Raw genomic sequence first — 16,738 nt, 5'->3', positions numbered from 1 at the left:
GGGATCAATCAAAAAAGGTGTTTTTTTGGGATGAAATTAATTAATTTCAGTGATGGAATAAGCATTCCTCTGAAAAAAACAGATCTGCTTTCACTATTTTTCAGGGCCAGACTGGGACCATAAAGCATTAGTCTGTTTTTGCAAATAAACAATATTTGGAGTTATCTGTTTTTGCTGCAATATTTGTAGAAAATGATCAATATAAAATGTTTCAATACATGTGCATTTTTCAAATTGAGACAATCATTTTGGTTGTTAGAAACAACAATCAGCAGGATGGCTGTTTCATGAAAAGCTCCACAAAAAACATTGATTTCCTCAAAACAAGGAAAAGGGAGATATCTGTTTTAGCATCAAACTCATCAGATGTTAAAAGTGCAATTTCAATCTTGATTATGTGCATTTTTAAGAAAAAAAAAGAATAAAAGGTCAAAGCAAGAAGGCGGAGGACTTATTTCAATTATTTTGAGAAAAGAGGACCTCAAATGGTCACTTTCAATTACATCATAAAAACAAAAACTTCCTTTCGCATGGTCACTACATCGCTTCGACCCCCCCAGCTAGATGAGCCTACTCCATATACACCTGGCACTTCACAGAGGACAGTTTTGTAAAAAAAATAAAAAATATAACAAGTAGGCTTTACTACATATCTTAAAATAAAAGGTGGACCTCTGTCAACGATATGTCAGTCAGCTACAGATATGGGTGCTGTTGTTTGATTTACCCAGCATGATGTTGCTGTTAAAATGTAACTGTAATCTTAGCTCTGTCGCTCACGTTCTCTAGTTGTAGTGTATATGTATATGTGTAATATGACATCTATCACGAGAAACAATGTTACCAAGTACCAGTGTATACGTAAAAAAATACATTAAGGCTACTTTGGTAAACTTCTTGAAAAATAGCACAATATGTCACCTTTAAAGATGCAATGTAACAAACACTCCTGCATCTCAATGTATCTTTTTAAGATGATAAAAGAGGCTCAATGCCTTTTTGGGTATTGAAGCTGAGAGTGCTGAGACAGCTTTATATACCCCCCACACAAACTCACACTGACATCACACGCAGCACAACGACACACTCATTTCCTGTTTGGCTCGCCCTCCTCATGAGGTCGGTTTTATGTTTGACCACAACAATCAGAGGCATCATTGAACTAATTTATACCAGACCCCTGGATTGCACTAATGATTTATAACAAGACAACTTGCAGCTGACTGCATACAGGAACATAAGGTCTGATGCTGTGTGCCTTGGCTGAGAGAGACAAAGCTGATCATTGCAGTCAGGCCTCGGGGGAATTTAGAAAGAATTTATAGGAAAGATAGCACACTGTAGTAGGGTTGTACGCTATACCGGTATTAGTATAGTACCGCGATAATAATGAATCATATTCGGTATAATACCACCTCTAAAAAGTACCGTTCAATCAACCCCCCGCCACACCGTCGTCGTCACGCCGTGACATTACTGGTTTACGAGCAGAGGAGCAAGTTCGGCTGCGCACAATCACGGAGTACTTACAAGCAGACACAGTGTGTAGACAGAAAAGGGAGAATGCACACATTTTGGCTTAAAAACTAACGATAAAGGTGAAGCTATAACACTGAAACGCCCTCAGGAAGAGGTGCTTAAGACATTGCTCGCTAGCTAGCGGCTGAAGTCCATCCTCATTTTGCAGTGTTGTGGATACTTCTAAACCACTAATCCTCGCCTCCATGGCGACAAATAAAGTACGTTTCTTACAAGTATCATCCCTGCAGGACAAGGAATAGCTAAACATGACACTGTGCCTGAATGTAAACAAACACCATTAGTGGATCTACACCTAACATCCACTGTAATGATATGAAGTACAAGAGCGTATCTAGTCGATACTACTATGATTACATTGATATTTTTTATCGTCACAAAATCTTCGTTTTTTTAAATTGATATTATGTTTATAAACTCAGGAAAAACAACCCTGGACACATGAGGACTTTGAATATGACCAATGTATGATCCTGTAACGATTTGGTATCGGATTGATGCCCAAATTTGTGGTATCATCCAAAACTAATGTAAAGTATCAAACAGAAGAATAAGTGATTATTACATTTTAACAGAAGTGTAGATAGAACATGTTAAAAGAGAAAGTAAGCAGATATTAACAGTAAATGAAAAAGTAGATTAATAATTCATTTTCTACCACTTGTCCTTAATAATTTTGACAAAATAATTGAATGGAAAATGACACAATATGTCACTATTAGGAGCCTTTGTTTGCTTACTTACTACTAGAAGACAAGTTGTCTCGTATGTTCACTATTTTATTTAAGGACACAATTGCAATAAGAAACATATGTTTAATGTACCCTAAGATTTTTTGTTGAAATAAAGCCAAAATGCAAGTTTTTGTGGTCCCCTTTATTTTGAAAAGTATCACATTTTTGGTACCGTTACCAACATATTGGTATCGGGACAACACTACACTGTAGTTAGTAGCACATTGAGATTAGATTAGTTTCCCCACCCATAGTCTGTCATGTACAGTGTCAGGCTAAAAGGTTAAGGCTGTCAGAAACATGGTGGGCATTGACTGGTGGCGCCCCGCTGACTCGTGCCACATATGTTGCTGCCCGCCTCTGCGGGCCTCATGTCTGTGTCCATTTTCACCTGAATGTTTGACGAGCGTTAATGTGTGTGTGACCGTCCAAATGAGACGCATGTGTTTTGTTGTTGTTGTTGCGTTGCGAGAAAAGTGGGGTACGGCTTGTCCGAACGGTGGCTCCTCAATCACGTTAGTGCGACGGGACAGCGAAGGGCAGGGGAGGGGCCACGGAGGAAGGAACGACGGGGAGGAATGGGTCAGACGCTAATGAAAGCAGCAATCTCTGCTGTCATGTTAAATCTCAGGTTCTCCTTGTGTGTGTACGTGTGTGTGGAATCGGTGCTGTCATGTCTGATAGTGCGGCCCAATGTTCACTGTCCAGTCTGATGGCCTGTTTGCAGGCAGCTCGCTCTGGTCACTTCACATCAGTGTGAGGGACGCCTATGAGTGTGTGTGTGTATACATAGGCCGGAAAATGTGTGTGTGCGTAAAGAACACTGTCACATGTTGAAAAGCTTGTCTTACACACATCTAGACAATAGTATCAATGCAATAAATATAGATGATAACTGTAAGATGCTGACTAGTGCCAGACTCAAATATTAGCTTGGGTCACACTGCAACAATAACATGCATGCAGAGGACACAAACTATTGTTCCTTCAGTTGAAAACAAAGACTGGCGTCGTACACGCATTACAGTGTGCCCCTTCATTAATTAGGCCAGAGTCGAGTATTAGTTGAAGTGGGTTTTTTAGTTCACTGACCATTTGACTGCTCATCAGTCGAATAATAAATGAGGCTGTTGGAGAATATTTGGGAACATGTCGGCTGATACATTAGGACTCTGGCAACAACCCAGAAATAATTATCACATGAGGACACTCATTATTGTCCTTCTCCATGTTTCAATTACCCACTACTTTCCTCTACGACATGCAGCACTGTGCAAAATATTAGGCCATTAATACATTAAATCAATTTAAGCTTTAGAGTGGTGGGTTTCCTGCAACTGTACGTTGTAGTGTACTTTGCTGTTCAGGTGTTTTGTCGTAAGTGTGTGTATTATATACAGAGGTGCTACTGTTTAACAAGCATTGGACGTATGATCTAATTGTACGGCTTGTACAATGACGAAGACATTCTAATATGTTAATATCAGGTTGAACGACAAATGAAAATGAACTCGTTAACTTTGCCATCACTCATAAATTGCCACGTCCGTGTGTGTTTGTTTTCTTCGTCTCTCGCTTGCAAACAGGGTACAAGAGAGTTCACTGAGTTCGCTCTCAGCACATGATCATGTTAAAGTTAAAGTCCCAACGACAGTCACACGCACACTACGTGTGGTGAAATTATCCTCTGCATTTGACCCATCCCCATGTTCACCCCTTGGGAGGTGAGGGGAGCAGTCAGCAGCAGCGGTGGCCACGTCCGGGAATCATTTTGGTGATTTAACCCCCAATTCCAACTCTTGATGCTGAGTGCCAAACAGGGAGGCAATGGGTCCCATTTTTATAGTCTTTGGTATGACTCGGCCGGGGTTTGAACTTCCAGTCTCAGGGCGGACACTCTAACCACAAGGCCTCTGAGTAATAGCAGAATTAAATGAACCCACACCCTCAGTACCAATACAAAATGCTTTTTTTTGTCATTTCGCTTAAGAAGTACAACAAGAATAATCTTTGTCTCTGCAAGCATACAGGATGCAAGGAGAGAGAGCCTCGCTAGTGCGCTATTTACTAGTGAGAAGCACCACAAGGTAACACAAATCAGGAGGGAAAAAGATGATTGCAAAGCCGTATGTCGGGTGTGGAAATATATTGGCTTCAAACAAGTGAGAAAGTTGAACCCATGCACATCGACGAACGAGCAAGTATGCCCAATTTGTTGGAAAGTGACAAATCATTTTCCAACTAGTGAAAAAACTTCAAGATGTTCAATATTTACTGAAGTGCAATTTTTCCAAACAGAGATTGAAAGTAAATTCTATTTTCATCGTTTGTTTACATATTTAGGATAAACTAGAAGTTATTGACCTTCCAGTTACAATGGTAAAAAACAACTAATGATAATTAAAGTTTATTGTGTTTGAAAGGAATGATAAATAAATGATAAATACATGCATACAATACATGCATTCTTATTATAATTACATTAGTGCTTAACTTGATCTCAAAATAATGCTGACAATAATATAATTTATCGGCAGTAATTTGTGGGACAATAAATCGTCCTGGCAAAATTTATTTTTGGCCCAGGCCAAAAAACTTTCTAAATGACCTCCGTTTAGCACCAAAGTATGACGCAGGGAAGTATTGTTTTGGTCTGATGGTATCTGATTCCAATGTGCTTTTTGGTTTCTTTACACTCCCATTACCCAAATGTGAACTGTGAAACAATTGACTGATATCCCGTGAACCAGGCAGTCTTTGTGGATTGGTGGTACACATGTGACCAGCAAACACCCATTCAAATTTGGCAAGGATTCGAAATAAAAGTGTGGCTATAAGACTGTATTTATACGTATTGCAAATGCAGTCCACATGCAATATGCCGTCAAACTACTTCCTTAACACCAGGGGAAGCTCCACTAACCACGTTAAACCCAAATTCCGATCAAACAAAGGTCTTAACTCATTCTCTTTCTATGCCACATCAATGTGGAATGCGCTCCCAACAGGTATAAAAGAAAGGGTATCTTTATCCTCCTTCAAAACCGCAATAAAAGTACACCTCCTTGCAACTTCAACCCTAAACTAACACCTTCCCCGGATTGTTAATAATCAAATGTAAACAATCAAATGCAGATATTTTTCTTATGCCTTCTGATCTATCTCTCTCTCTCTATGTCCACTACTTGCTGTACATATCCTACCAAGTCAGACCTACACTGTTTCAATATCCATTTCTCTGTTCTCAATTGTTGATGACTGATGAAAACAACCAACCCCCCCCCCCCCCCCCCACCCCCACCCCACCCCCCCAACCCGAATTGTAAATAATGTAAATAATTCAATGTGTACATCCTGATGATTATCTTGTGTGATGACTGTATTATGATGATAGTATATATGATAGTATATACCGGTATCTGTATCATGAATCAATTTAAGTAGACCCCGACTTAAACAAGTTGAAAAACTTATTCGGGTGTTACTTGTCAATTGTACGGAATATGTACTTTACTGTGCAACCTACTAATAAAAGTCTCAATCAATCAATCAAAGCCTAAATAGTTTGGCTTTGATCTTTTATATACCAAAAACTAAATCCAAAGCACAATGTTGTGAGACCTTCCTATTTCATATCGCATAGGTTTCTTAGTTGGTCGTTCTGGTACCATGGCTGCAAATTCACTCTCTCCTAAGTGAGACCTAATAAGGTCATGTCAAAGCTCATCCATCTCACTGGACGTGCATAAAGCCTCCTGCACCATCTCATTTAGCCTTTTTTCCTTGACTTCCTTTAAGTGGAGTCCACAGGCCAGCCAGGCAAACATGGGAGAAGAGGCCTAAGTAGAGGTTGAAGGAGCCAGACTGGCTATTTAGCATATACGATGTGGCAAACTAGGCCAGGGAGGAAGCCATGCTTAAAGATTCATGGCTAATTCCTTTGACCAACTCCCGTCCCGCCTCCTCCCCTTTTGACCCACATGCTGGGGCCAGGCGACTATGCTAATTTCCCCCAGCCGCAAATGACAATACGCTGTGTGTCACCGTGCGGCCATAAGCGATTACTCAACTTCATGTTCCACTCCAGAGGCTTTAGAATGACTGTCAGCTGACACAATCACACCTCCCCCATGCTGCTTTGGCGTCTTAACGAGGGAACCTTGCACACCGTTCAGCCCTTACCTCCTGCACACACACTGGATGGCTCAGCTGCAAGGATCTCAATGCAGGACTTCTTGATGATCTAAGAGCACATGCAGCGAGACAATTTGATGAGATAACAAGATTTATTGCATTGCTGTATGTGTGTGTGTGTGTGTGTGTGTGTGCATGTGTTCTACCGAGTCAATGATTCCCCTAAGGGCTTGGAAGCCCCCCCACACAGGAAACACATGTTCCATAGTATCGGCAATGGTTGCAAGCTAAAAAAGTACAAAAATACACACACTGTGTTGTATTTGCTTTGTTTATATACCTTCAGCTTCCTTCCATGCGTCTTACCTGGGTCTGGTTAAACTCTTTGACCCCTACGCAGTAAACAATGGCTCCCATGGACCTAGCCCTCTGAGCCTGTGAGGACGGAACACATAAACAAAAAATTCAGTGAAGCTAAAAGGGACTCCAGCGGTCTTGCGGTGACTTTTGCACCACCTGAAAAAGCCATCAGAATCTGAAAGCTTCACGTAAAAGAAAAAAAATTCGGCAGAAAGGCGACTTCTAATCCCATATTACCTCTCTCTGAGCCGTGTCAAATTGCCACTCGTTCAGCTCACCATCAGTCAGTGCGATGATAACACTGGCTGTCCCTGTGAAACAAGCACACCACTTTTAAAGGCCTGGTATTGAAATATAACTTAGCAGCTGTTCATAGGCAGAGGGAGTTTACCTTGCCTCTCTTGATATATCTGCGCATTAGCCTGCAAAACACAAAGAAAGGATCAGTTAGCAGAAAAGCAGGGCCAACAACAATGTCAGTCGTGATGTCAATGAGTCGTGATTAGTAAACATTTAACTAACCCTAACCCTAACTCTAACCCCTAACCCTAACCTAACCCTAACCCTAACCCCAAACCTAACCCTAACCCTAACCCTTAACAACAACTAATTAGTACAGTGGTACCTCAACTTAAGAGTGCCCCAACTTAAAATTGTTTTGAGATAAGCGCTGTCTCTCGGCTAACTGTCATGTTTTAAGTTGCAAGCGAACATTTGAGTTACAAGCAACACCGCCATTAGTTGATGGATGTCAACTAATGTCACAGAGAACCCCGTAAGATTCGCCTAGAACATCTGGGCCCGTATTCCTAAAGATTCTAAGAATCCTCTCAGAGAGCTCTTAACTTAGCCTAAAAATTCCTGGTGAGGAGTCTTAGCTTAGGAGTGATTTCAGAACATTCTTGGAGAACTCTGAGCAAGGAAGGTACAGAAACTCCTATCTTAGAGAGGAGGTTTGGTTGATCTCATTGCTAGGTGTGAGTCATCATTTCAAAAGCTGTGATTGGTTGGTCCTAAAAGCTAGATGAAAACATACTTTTGGTAATGACTGGCAAATGATGGACCCTCAAATAGATAAACTTAATCATAGAATTTAATCTTATGAAGACTGTGTAGGTGTAAATATATTTTGACAGAAAAGGAAATATCTGTTAAATCAGAGGTGTTCACACTTTTTGACTCAGGGGCCGCTTTGGGCTAAAAAAAAAAATGACTGCATGTAAAGTAACAATATATACACACATATATATAGGCTATATATATATATATATATATATATATATATATATATATATATATATATATATATATATATCCATCCATCCATTTTCTACCGCTTATTCCCTTTGGGGTTGCGGGGGGCGCTGGAGCCTATCTCAGCTGCATTCGGGCGGAAGGCGGGGTACACCCTGGACAAGTCGCCACCTCATCGCAGGGCTAACACACACATATATATATATATATATATATATATATATATATATATATATATATATATATATATATATATATATAGGGAATAAGTGGTAGAAAATGGATGGATATATATATATATATATATATATATATATATATATATATATATATATATATATATATATATATGTACATAAATATATATACATATTATATTAATACATACATATCTATCACATTGATATATATATACATATACATACACACACACACAATGCACATACTATATATATATATATATATATATATATATATATATATATATATATACGTATATATATTTATACAGTTCTGAAATACTTGCACTTATATATATATATATATATATATATATATATATATGTTAAAATATGTGTGTAATGTAATTAAATAAGCATCTAAAAAATTTGATATCCAAATCATTACACTAACTTTAGTAATTTTTTCAAATGATTATTGATTACAACTATGAGTCCTGTCAGAGTGACCTGTGATCACACTTATATGTTTATACATCTAATCGGTGATCCCAATTCTTTAAGTCTGCATATTAATTTCATATCAACTTGAAGAGGGAAGTTTGCCAAACATGTACAAAATACAGTACAAACAGCGGTAAAGCCATATTTTCGAGGGTAATCGGTAGGGCTGTGAATGTTTGGTCACCACACGATTCGATTCGATTCGATTCTTGGGGGAAACGATTTGACTCGGAATCGATTCTCGATTCAAAATCAATACTTTTTTTTAATAAAATTGGGTGCCAGTTCTATGATTAACTACATTCCCCCAAGAAACAGAAAAACAGCTTTGATAAATGTCTATATTACTTAAAAGAAAACTAGTTTTGTTTGATAAAATTCTACCCAAATATTTCCTAAAGTGGCTTGACAGGATAGATTTTTTTGGAGGGGGAATCGCAATTCATTAGAAATTGTATTTTTTTTACACCCCTAATAATTGCAGATACACTGCCATAAGAATGTGCGCGCCCACACACACACAGATATGCATGCAATCTTATAATGTCTCGCGGCCCACACTGAAGACTGCGGCAAGTCGCAATTGGCCCACGGGCCGTAGTTTGGGCACCCCTTTGTTAACTGAATAGTAAACTATACTTTAAAATGATTTTACGTAATGTGTGATAACTTAGGCCCACTTGCGCAGTATTCAAATCGTGAATGATATATTTATTTGCTCATATTAATTGCCATGCGGGTAATTTTGCACCTTTAACTGTTCAACTTTCAATATTTCAAATTCAAATTTGGTATTTACGAGGGTAAAATGGCTCAGCTTTCATCAATGTCTGCGATTACTGACCGGCCTAAAAGAAGCAGTGTTGGTTGGCTTTCATTTCGGGTGGTATTGCATTGTGGCGTTGGGTTGGAGAAATAAGTGCATCTCTATTGAGATCGACCACAAACATGATTCCTGCACGATCCAATCTGTAGTGCTTTCATTAATTCACTGTCATACAGTGTTTGGAGAATATCTCTCTTGCCTCTTCAATCCACCATTTTGTCCTGTGCTTAGGGAACTCCTAAGCCGCTTAAAAGTCATCTTCCCTTCTCTTAACATATTTCACCTTAGGAGCTCTCTTAAGAGCTAGGATTCTTTAGGAATAGCTTTTTATCTTGACTAGGATCTACTCTTCACTTTTCGGGGAAATTCTAAGAAAACATCATGATTCTAAGAATCTTCTTAGAGTTTGGCCACTAAGCAACATTGTGCACGAAGCATCTTTAGGAATACAGCCCCTGGTCTTATCGTTGGCAACAGCCTCTAGCTCAGTGGTTCTTAACCTGGGTTCGATCGAACCCTGAGGTTCGGTGAGTCGGCCTCAGGGGTTCGGTGGAGCCTTTGCCGCGGAAGTCAAGAAACACCCGACTCATCTTGTAAATAAAAACTTCTCCCTATCGACGTACTATGGATACCCCCAAACAATGTTCCCTATGATTTGCAGGTGTGTAATTTGTTGTGAGTTTATGCACTGTGTAGGTTTTGTTCTTTGAACGGTTCAATTTGTGCACCAGTAAAAAAACATATAACTTGGTCTTGAATTAAAAAAAAAAAAAAAAAACGTTTAATTTTTCACTAAAGTAGGGTTCGGTGAATGCACATATGAAACTGGTGGGGTTCGCTACCTCAAACAAGGTTAAGAACCACTGCTCTAGCTAGAGATGTACATACAAAAAAGTGAGTGTGAAGGAAATTAGAGAGAAAAAAAAGTGGATAATATTAATTTACCTAAAGAAAGAAATCATTAAAAACATGGCAGAGTGTGTCGCCAACTTGGCTAAGCAATTAGAGCGTATCACTGCTAGCCTGCACCACACTGAAACAGAATACGTATGACACCAGCCAAGAATGTTAAAATATTATCTTAACAGCCAACATTTATCCATGAAAATATGGACAGATGCTGATGGTGTGCTTGACGAAGACGCAGCTGGAAGGAGATATCGTAGCAGTCCACTCTCCAAAGTAAAAGCTGTACATTATTACATTTCTTCATAGAACTACTGTGGCTGTTTGTAGATTTGTATGTCGTATTGTTTCTATACAGTATTTCTTATCTCAAAGTTTGTTTTACTTTTTAAAAAAGAATATTACATGTTAAAACTGTGCTGTTTTGGAGGCTGAGGACTAATGGGAGATGTTGATTGAAGATACAAGTGTTTTGAGTTAAAAGCTCCATCCCAGGACCAATTAAACCATATTATGTATGTAGTTATTTCGATGAAAGAGTTGACCTTACCATCTCCAGGCCTAAATTCATAAATGTGTCGCCTCCAGGAATCACACTTTTTAGAGCTCTCAGTCCTCCAGTGATGGCATCCCTTAAGGACAAAAACAAACAAAAAATAATAATGACCTAAAGCAGGGGTGCATAACGTGTGCAACGCTGCAGCTATTTGTTTAATGTCTGTTGGCATATTCTAAAAATACAATTAAAAATAACAGGAAAAATGTCAATAGATTATATGTGAATACTAATATTCCATGCTTTCATTAGGATCATGGGTGAGCGGGAGCCTATCCCAGCTGACCTTAGGTGAGAAGTGGGCTATACTCTGGACCCTGGACTGGTCAGAGCCGTAGTAACCAGTGAAAACCTACACACAAACTCCACAAAGCGATCTACTAACTGCAAGGACAACATGATAACCACTCGGCCACAATACTAATAATTAGGGCTGGGCGATATATCGAGTTAGTAAGATGTATCGATATATTTTTAAACAAGATGTGAATTAAGAAAATATCGTAATATCGATATAATTTATTTCACTTTATTTGTTGTGTTCCTTGTTCTCCACCGCTCCTCACTCCCTCTCATGGGCTACTAAACCCCTCCCCTTCCTCCTTCCAAGACGTGCTTGCACCTATAAGAACATCCATGATTGGTTGGTTGTTTACTATGATGAGTCACGATTGGTTAGGGTCAGGCCAATCAGAGGCAAGATAGGGCGGTTCATCGAACCAGGAAAAGAAATCACAAAGTGCCTGCCTGCAAATGTAATTTTTTATCTGAGTTTGATACATTTTGTATTATTTGCACAGCTATGTTATTTATTTTACGTAGAAATAATATGTTTCTATTTTATGTAATTCTGTAGTACATAAACAGTTTATTTTCTGTGCTGCTAATACCCATCTTGACTAACTGGGTTAATAAAAGTGCCACTGACTGTTTACAGTACAGTTGTCATTCACTTCAATTCGCTGAATGTCGCTCAAAAATTATTATCTTTATATGTATACTTTCACTGAAAAATAGATCGAGATATATATCGAATATCGAGTTTAAGTAAAATATATCGAGATATACTTTTTCGTACATATTGCCCAGCCCTACTAATAATGCTAATAATATTAGGCTTTGTAAGCTATCATTATCAGTTCACTTGTTTTTTTTCATTTGAAACCAACACAAAACCCAGATGATTGTTTTTTTTTTTGTTTTTTTTTGTTTTTAATAATTAGTTTTTCTAATTATACATATATTAATGAAATCAAATATGAAAATGATAGACAACAAGTGTATAGACTTAATTTTTTAAAATCTATGGGATGTGTCGAGCTTACACAAAGGCAGTGGACTTAGAGAAAACATACAGCATTACAATTAAAACGTAGTACACAATGGTAATACAGTCATCTTCTGTCTTCTTCTACTTTTGTTTACCGGCAAGCACAAGTCCACGTTAAACTACTTCCGGGTAAACTGGGAATATAAAATGCAAAAATTATGTTATTTTTTATCTTCATATTGGATTTAATCAATATATGTAAAATAAGAAATAACTAATATTCTTAATGTTTTTGTTGTACATTTAAAATAATTAATGATAAAAAAAAGGGTCATTATCTGTTTTTATTGTTTCAAATGAAAGAATGATGCACAGATTTATCATACAAACATACATATAAATATCTTATTGTAGTGGTTTTAACATGTTTACAAAAGTAAAAATATCAAATTGGTCGTCACATCATTTGATATTTCAGTATGTGGAAAAAGTTTGGACACCCTTTACTTAGAGGAAAGCCAAAAAGTAATGGACACATATGTCCATATTGTACCAATAGTTTGACACGGTACCACGAATTGATTGACGTGGACCCCAACTTAAACAAGTTGAAAAACGTATTCGGGTGTTACCATTTAGTGGTCAATTGTACGGAATATGTACTGCACTGTGCAAGATACTAATAAAAGTTTCAATCAATCAAAAAAGTACATAGTGTCTTGTGTAATTCTGTGGTTACAATAGAAGGGCATAAGAATGTAAGAGTAAGGCTTTTTGATTTAGATATATTTCGAAAAAGCAAACAACTTAGCCTATATTATGGCAGAAAAATTGGATGCAGAGTAAAACTTGCGGTCAAGAGAATGACTTAAACAGAAAAGGGATGTTGTACTCTCCAGGCTCTGAATGTTTCATCTGCTAAAAGCCAGAGGGTTGAAGAAAGTGAAAAAAAAAAACAGGCCTGTAATTTGGATCTGCCACAAACTTAATGGATTCTTTTTGGATGATGCTACATCCAGGTTTTCATGAAAATTGGCTGAGTGTTTTCAACATAAATATGTGGTAAACACATGCCATCAAAAACAGAACGAGGCATAAAAAAAGCATACAATACAGGTGTGCATGTTTACCTGTTCTCAGTTAACCTCATAATGATGTTTCCACGCGTGGAAAAGACGATGAAGGACATTCTCAGCATGGGGCTGTGAACACATGATTCACATTTATTCACATTAAATCACCACTTTCCACAAATGCGAGAAATATAAAATATTCTGTATGGTAGATATGTTTTTATTCAAGCTATGGAACAAGCTAACATGAACCACATCTTGTTAGCTATACAAAATGGACACCTGACTATAAGGCACTGGACCCATGTTGATGACAGTCATTCAGTTATAAAATTAAATGCATAAAACCTTCCGGAGGAAAGTTCTGTGGTCAGATAACCAGATGTTAACAGTAAATGAACAAGTAGATTAATAATTAATTTTCTACCACTTGTCCTTAATAATGTTGACAAAATAATAGAATGATAAATAACACAATATGTTACTACATATGTCAGCAGCTAAATTAGGAGCCTTTGTTTGTTTACTTACTACTGAAAGACAAGTATTGTATGTTCACTATTTTATTTAAGGACAAACTTGCAATAAGAAACATATGTTTAATGTATCTTAAGATTTTTTGTCAAAATAAAGCCAATAATGAAATTTTTTGTGGTCCCCTTTATTTAGAAAAGTACCGAAATATTTTGGTATTACTCTGCATATATGATTGAGACATGCTGATAAAATAAAACATAAGTGAATGAAGTTTTCTGGTTGCTAATTCATTACTTGTAAAGGTGCAAAATAGGCCACATGTAAACATTTTATTTGGTCTGTAGCTTATTAAAGCACTGTTTATGACGTAAATAAATATGAAAAGAAACACTAGTATTTTAGTTTACATTAGTGTTGTGCCGATACAACACTAATGTAAAATTTTAACCACGACTGTATATTCTGTGATAATAAAGTTGATAGTTGCGAGCATATACTATCTGTTCAGACTCTGCATACACATTATAGTATAATCCCAAAATAGTATAAAATAGGTCATACATTTTTGATGCACTGAAATATTGTCTCTGTTTAAAAGTTGGAATTTCCACACATTTCAATTGTTTTTCCTATGGGTTACATCACTTTTAAACGTCACTGTGCTTGCCAAATAACAATACCTGATAAATTTCTCTGCCAGCTGTTCCACAAAAGAGTAAATCTCTATCCAGTGATGCTTCACACTTCCAGATCTAGAAAAACATGAAAAATAAGAAAAATCAGGAGGGAGTTAATTTTTTTGATTTTTTATTATTGAGATAAATAACAATTACAGCGAGCTGTTTATAAAACAGTACTAGGAAACACACTGATGAAACCTTAACCCACAATATTTACTTTCAAAGCAGTTTGATGAACAATTGTTAGTGTTATTTGGTATGATACATGAGTGCTAGTAAATGTAAATGATTCATCCGCATGTGAGGACATTTTTCTGGTCACATTCCATTATGTTGCACTGTATTCTGCTTGCAGCTTAGCCAGCTACACACTGCTGGTGCTTCTGTTTACATGACAATCTCCCTAATGAAGCCCAGTCCCAGGGGGCTGCTAATGGGGGCTAATTGCTGCTGGGCCAGAGGGTGGAGGTTAGACAGGGACAGATGCGGCAGCCTCTAGCAGTGAGCATGTAGCAGGCAGCTGGCCTGTGTGTGTCCATGCGCATGTGTGTGTATGGTTTTGTTGTTTGTGCGCATGTGCCTGTGAGGGCGAACAGATGGTGATGAACACAGGCAGGCTAACAACAGGTTGAAGGAGTGAAAAGGCTGGGACATGAACAACTGAGTGGTGCACAAGTAGCACTCAGCAGGGGGGGAAGCAATGACATCAAACAGCAGACCCGAACAGAGGGTGGCGTTTTGATGAGGGTAACAGGGTCATAAAAGTGAGGGGAAAGTCAGAGTTGTTAGAATTCATGATGCCTCTCTTGTACCGCCCTGTTAACCAGTCACTTCCTGACCCACTTATCCTTATCCAAAGACCAACATGATAAACGGCCCAGGAGGGGTCTGCTGGGGACGCCAACCTCACAATGCCATATAAGGATGTTAAAGTATTCGGAATTAGTTCAAATAAGACGAAGAACAGAGACTTCTACAGTCTTTTTATACCTCTAAGTTATCCATCCATCCATTTTCTACCGCTTATTCCCTTTGGGGTTGCGGGGGGCGCTGGAGCCTATCTCAGCTACAATCGGGCGGAAGGCGGGGTACACCCTGGACAAGTCGCCACCTCATCGCAGGGCCAACACAGATAGACAGACAACATTCACACTCACATCCACACACTAGGGCCAATTTAGTGTTGCCAATCAACTTATCCCCAGGTGCATGTCTTTGGAAGTGGGAGGAAGCCGGAGTACCCGGAGGGAACCCACGCAGTCACGGGGAGGACATGCAAACTCCACACAGAAAGATCCCGAGCCCGGGATTGAACCCAAGACTACTCAGGTTATTCAACACAATTTGACTATTAAAGCAAGTGAACAATCATTACTTTTTATAAACTTCTCAAAAGTGAAGCTTTTCAAAAGGAAGTGAACATTCATTTGGCCCGAAAAGGTTCATTATGTCTTCTTATTCATGGCGAAGTTGGTAGAGTGGCCGTGCCAGCAATCGGAGGGTTGCTGGTTACTGGGGTTCAATCCCCACCTTCTACCATCCTAGTCAAGTCCGTTGTGTCCTTGGGCAAGACACTTCACCCTTGCTCCTGATGGGTGCTGGTTAGCGCCTTGCATGGCAGCTCCCGCCATCAGTGTGTGAATGTGTGTGTGAATGGGTGAATGCGGAAATACTGTCAAAGCGCTTTGAGTACCTTGAAGGTAGAAAAGCGCTATACAAGTATAACCCATTTATCATTTATACTCTTTCAAAGTTTCTTGTAATCAGATAATATTTTCGGTATATTTACATGCAATCTTTACTTGACATGTTTCGACTGTCATCTGCAGTCTTCTTCAGAAGGGTCACCTGACCACTGTTGCCTATCAATCATCAATCAATCTTTATTTATATAGCCCTAAATCACAAGTGTCTCAAAGGGCTGCACAAGCCACAACGACATCCTCGGTACAAAGCCCACATACGGGCAAGGAAAAACTCACCCCAGTGGGACGTCGATGTGAATGACTATGAGAAACCTTGGAGAGGACCGCATATGTGGGTAACCCCCCCCCTCTAGGGGAGACCGAAAGCAATGGATGTCGAGTGGGTCTGACATAATATTGTGAGAGTCCAGTCCATAGTGGATCCAACATAATAGTAAGAGTCCAGTCCATAGTGGGGCCAGCAGGACACCATCCCGAGCGGAGACGGGTCAGCAGCGTAGAGATGTTCCCAGCCGATGCACAGGCGAGCGGTCCACCCCG

The 16,738-nt window shown here is 38.7% G+C and overlaps 1 protein-coding gene across 1 annotated transcript in view; it reads right to left on the bottom strand.

Moving 5' to 3' along the window:
• Positions 1–16,738, bottom strand: part of LOC133591703 (anthrax toxin receptor 1-like) — a 67,315-nt gene that overhangs the window by 38,649 nt on the left and 11,928 nt on the right. The window contains exons 2-9 of the mRNA XM_061944284.1: positions 14,493–14,564; positions 13,393–13,464; positions 10,987–11,068; positions 7,159–7,189; positions 7,005–7,078; positions 6,774–6,842; positions 6,614–6,694; positions 6,456–6,516 (exon numbers count right to left, since the gene is read on the bottom strand). Of these exons, the coding sequence (XP_061800268.1) occupies positions 6,456–6,516; positions 6,614–6,694; positions 6,774–6,842; positions 7,005–7,078; positions 7,159–7,189; positions 10,987–11,068; positions 13,393–13,464; positions 14,493–14,564 (542 nt within the window). The remainder of the gene's footprint in view (positions 1–6,455; positions 6,517–6,613; positions 6,695–6,773; positions 6,843–7,004; positions 7,079–7,158; positions 7,190–10,986; positions 11,069–13,392; positions 13,465–14,492; positions 14,565–16,738) is intronic.

Source organism: Nerophis lumbriciformis, linkage group LG02, assembly GCF_033978685.3.
Source record: "Nerophis lumbriciformis linkage group LG02, RoL_Nlum_v2.1, whole genome shotgun sequence".
Taxonomy (NCBI): Eukaryota; Metazoa; Chordata; class Actinopteri; order Syngnathiformes; family Syngnathidae; genus Nerophis; species Nerophis lumbriciformis.
Note: the sequence above shows the minus strand (reverse complement) of the source record. Positions and strands in the feature narration are given on the sequence as shown.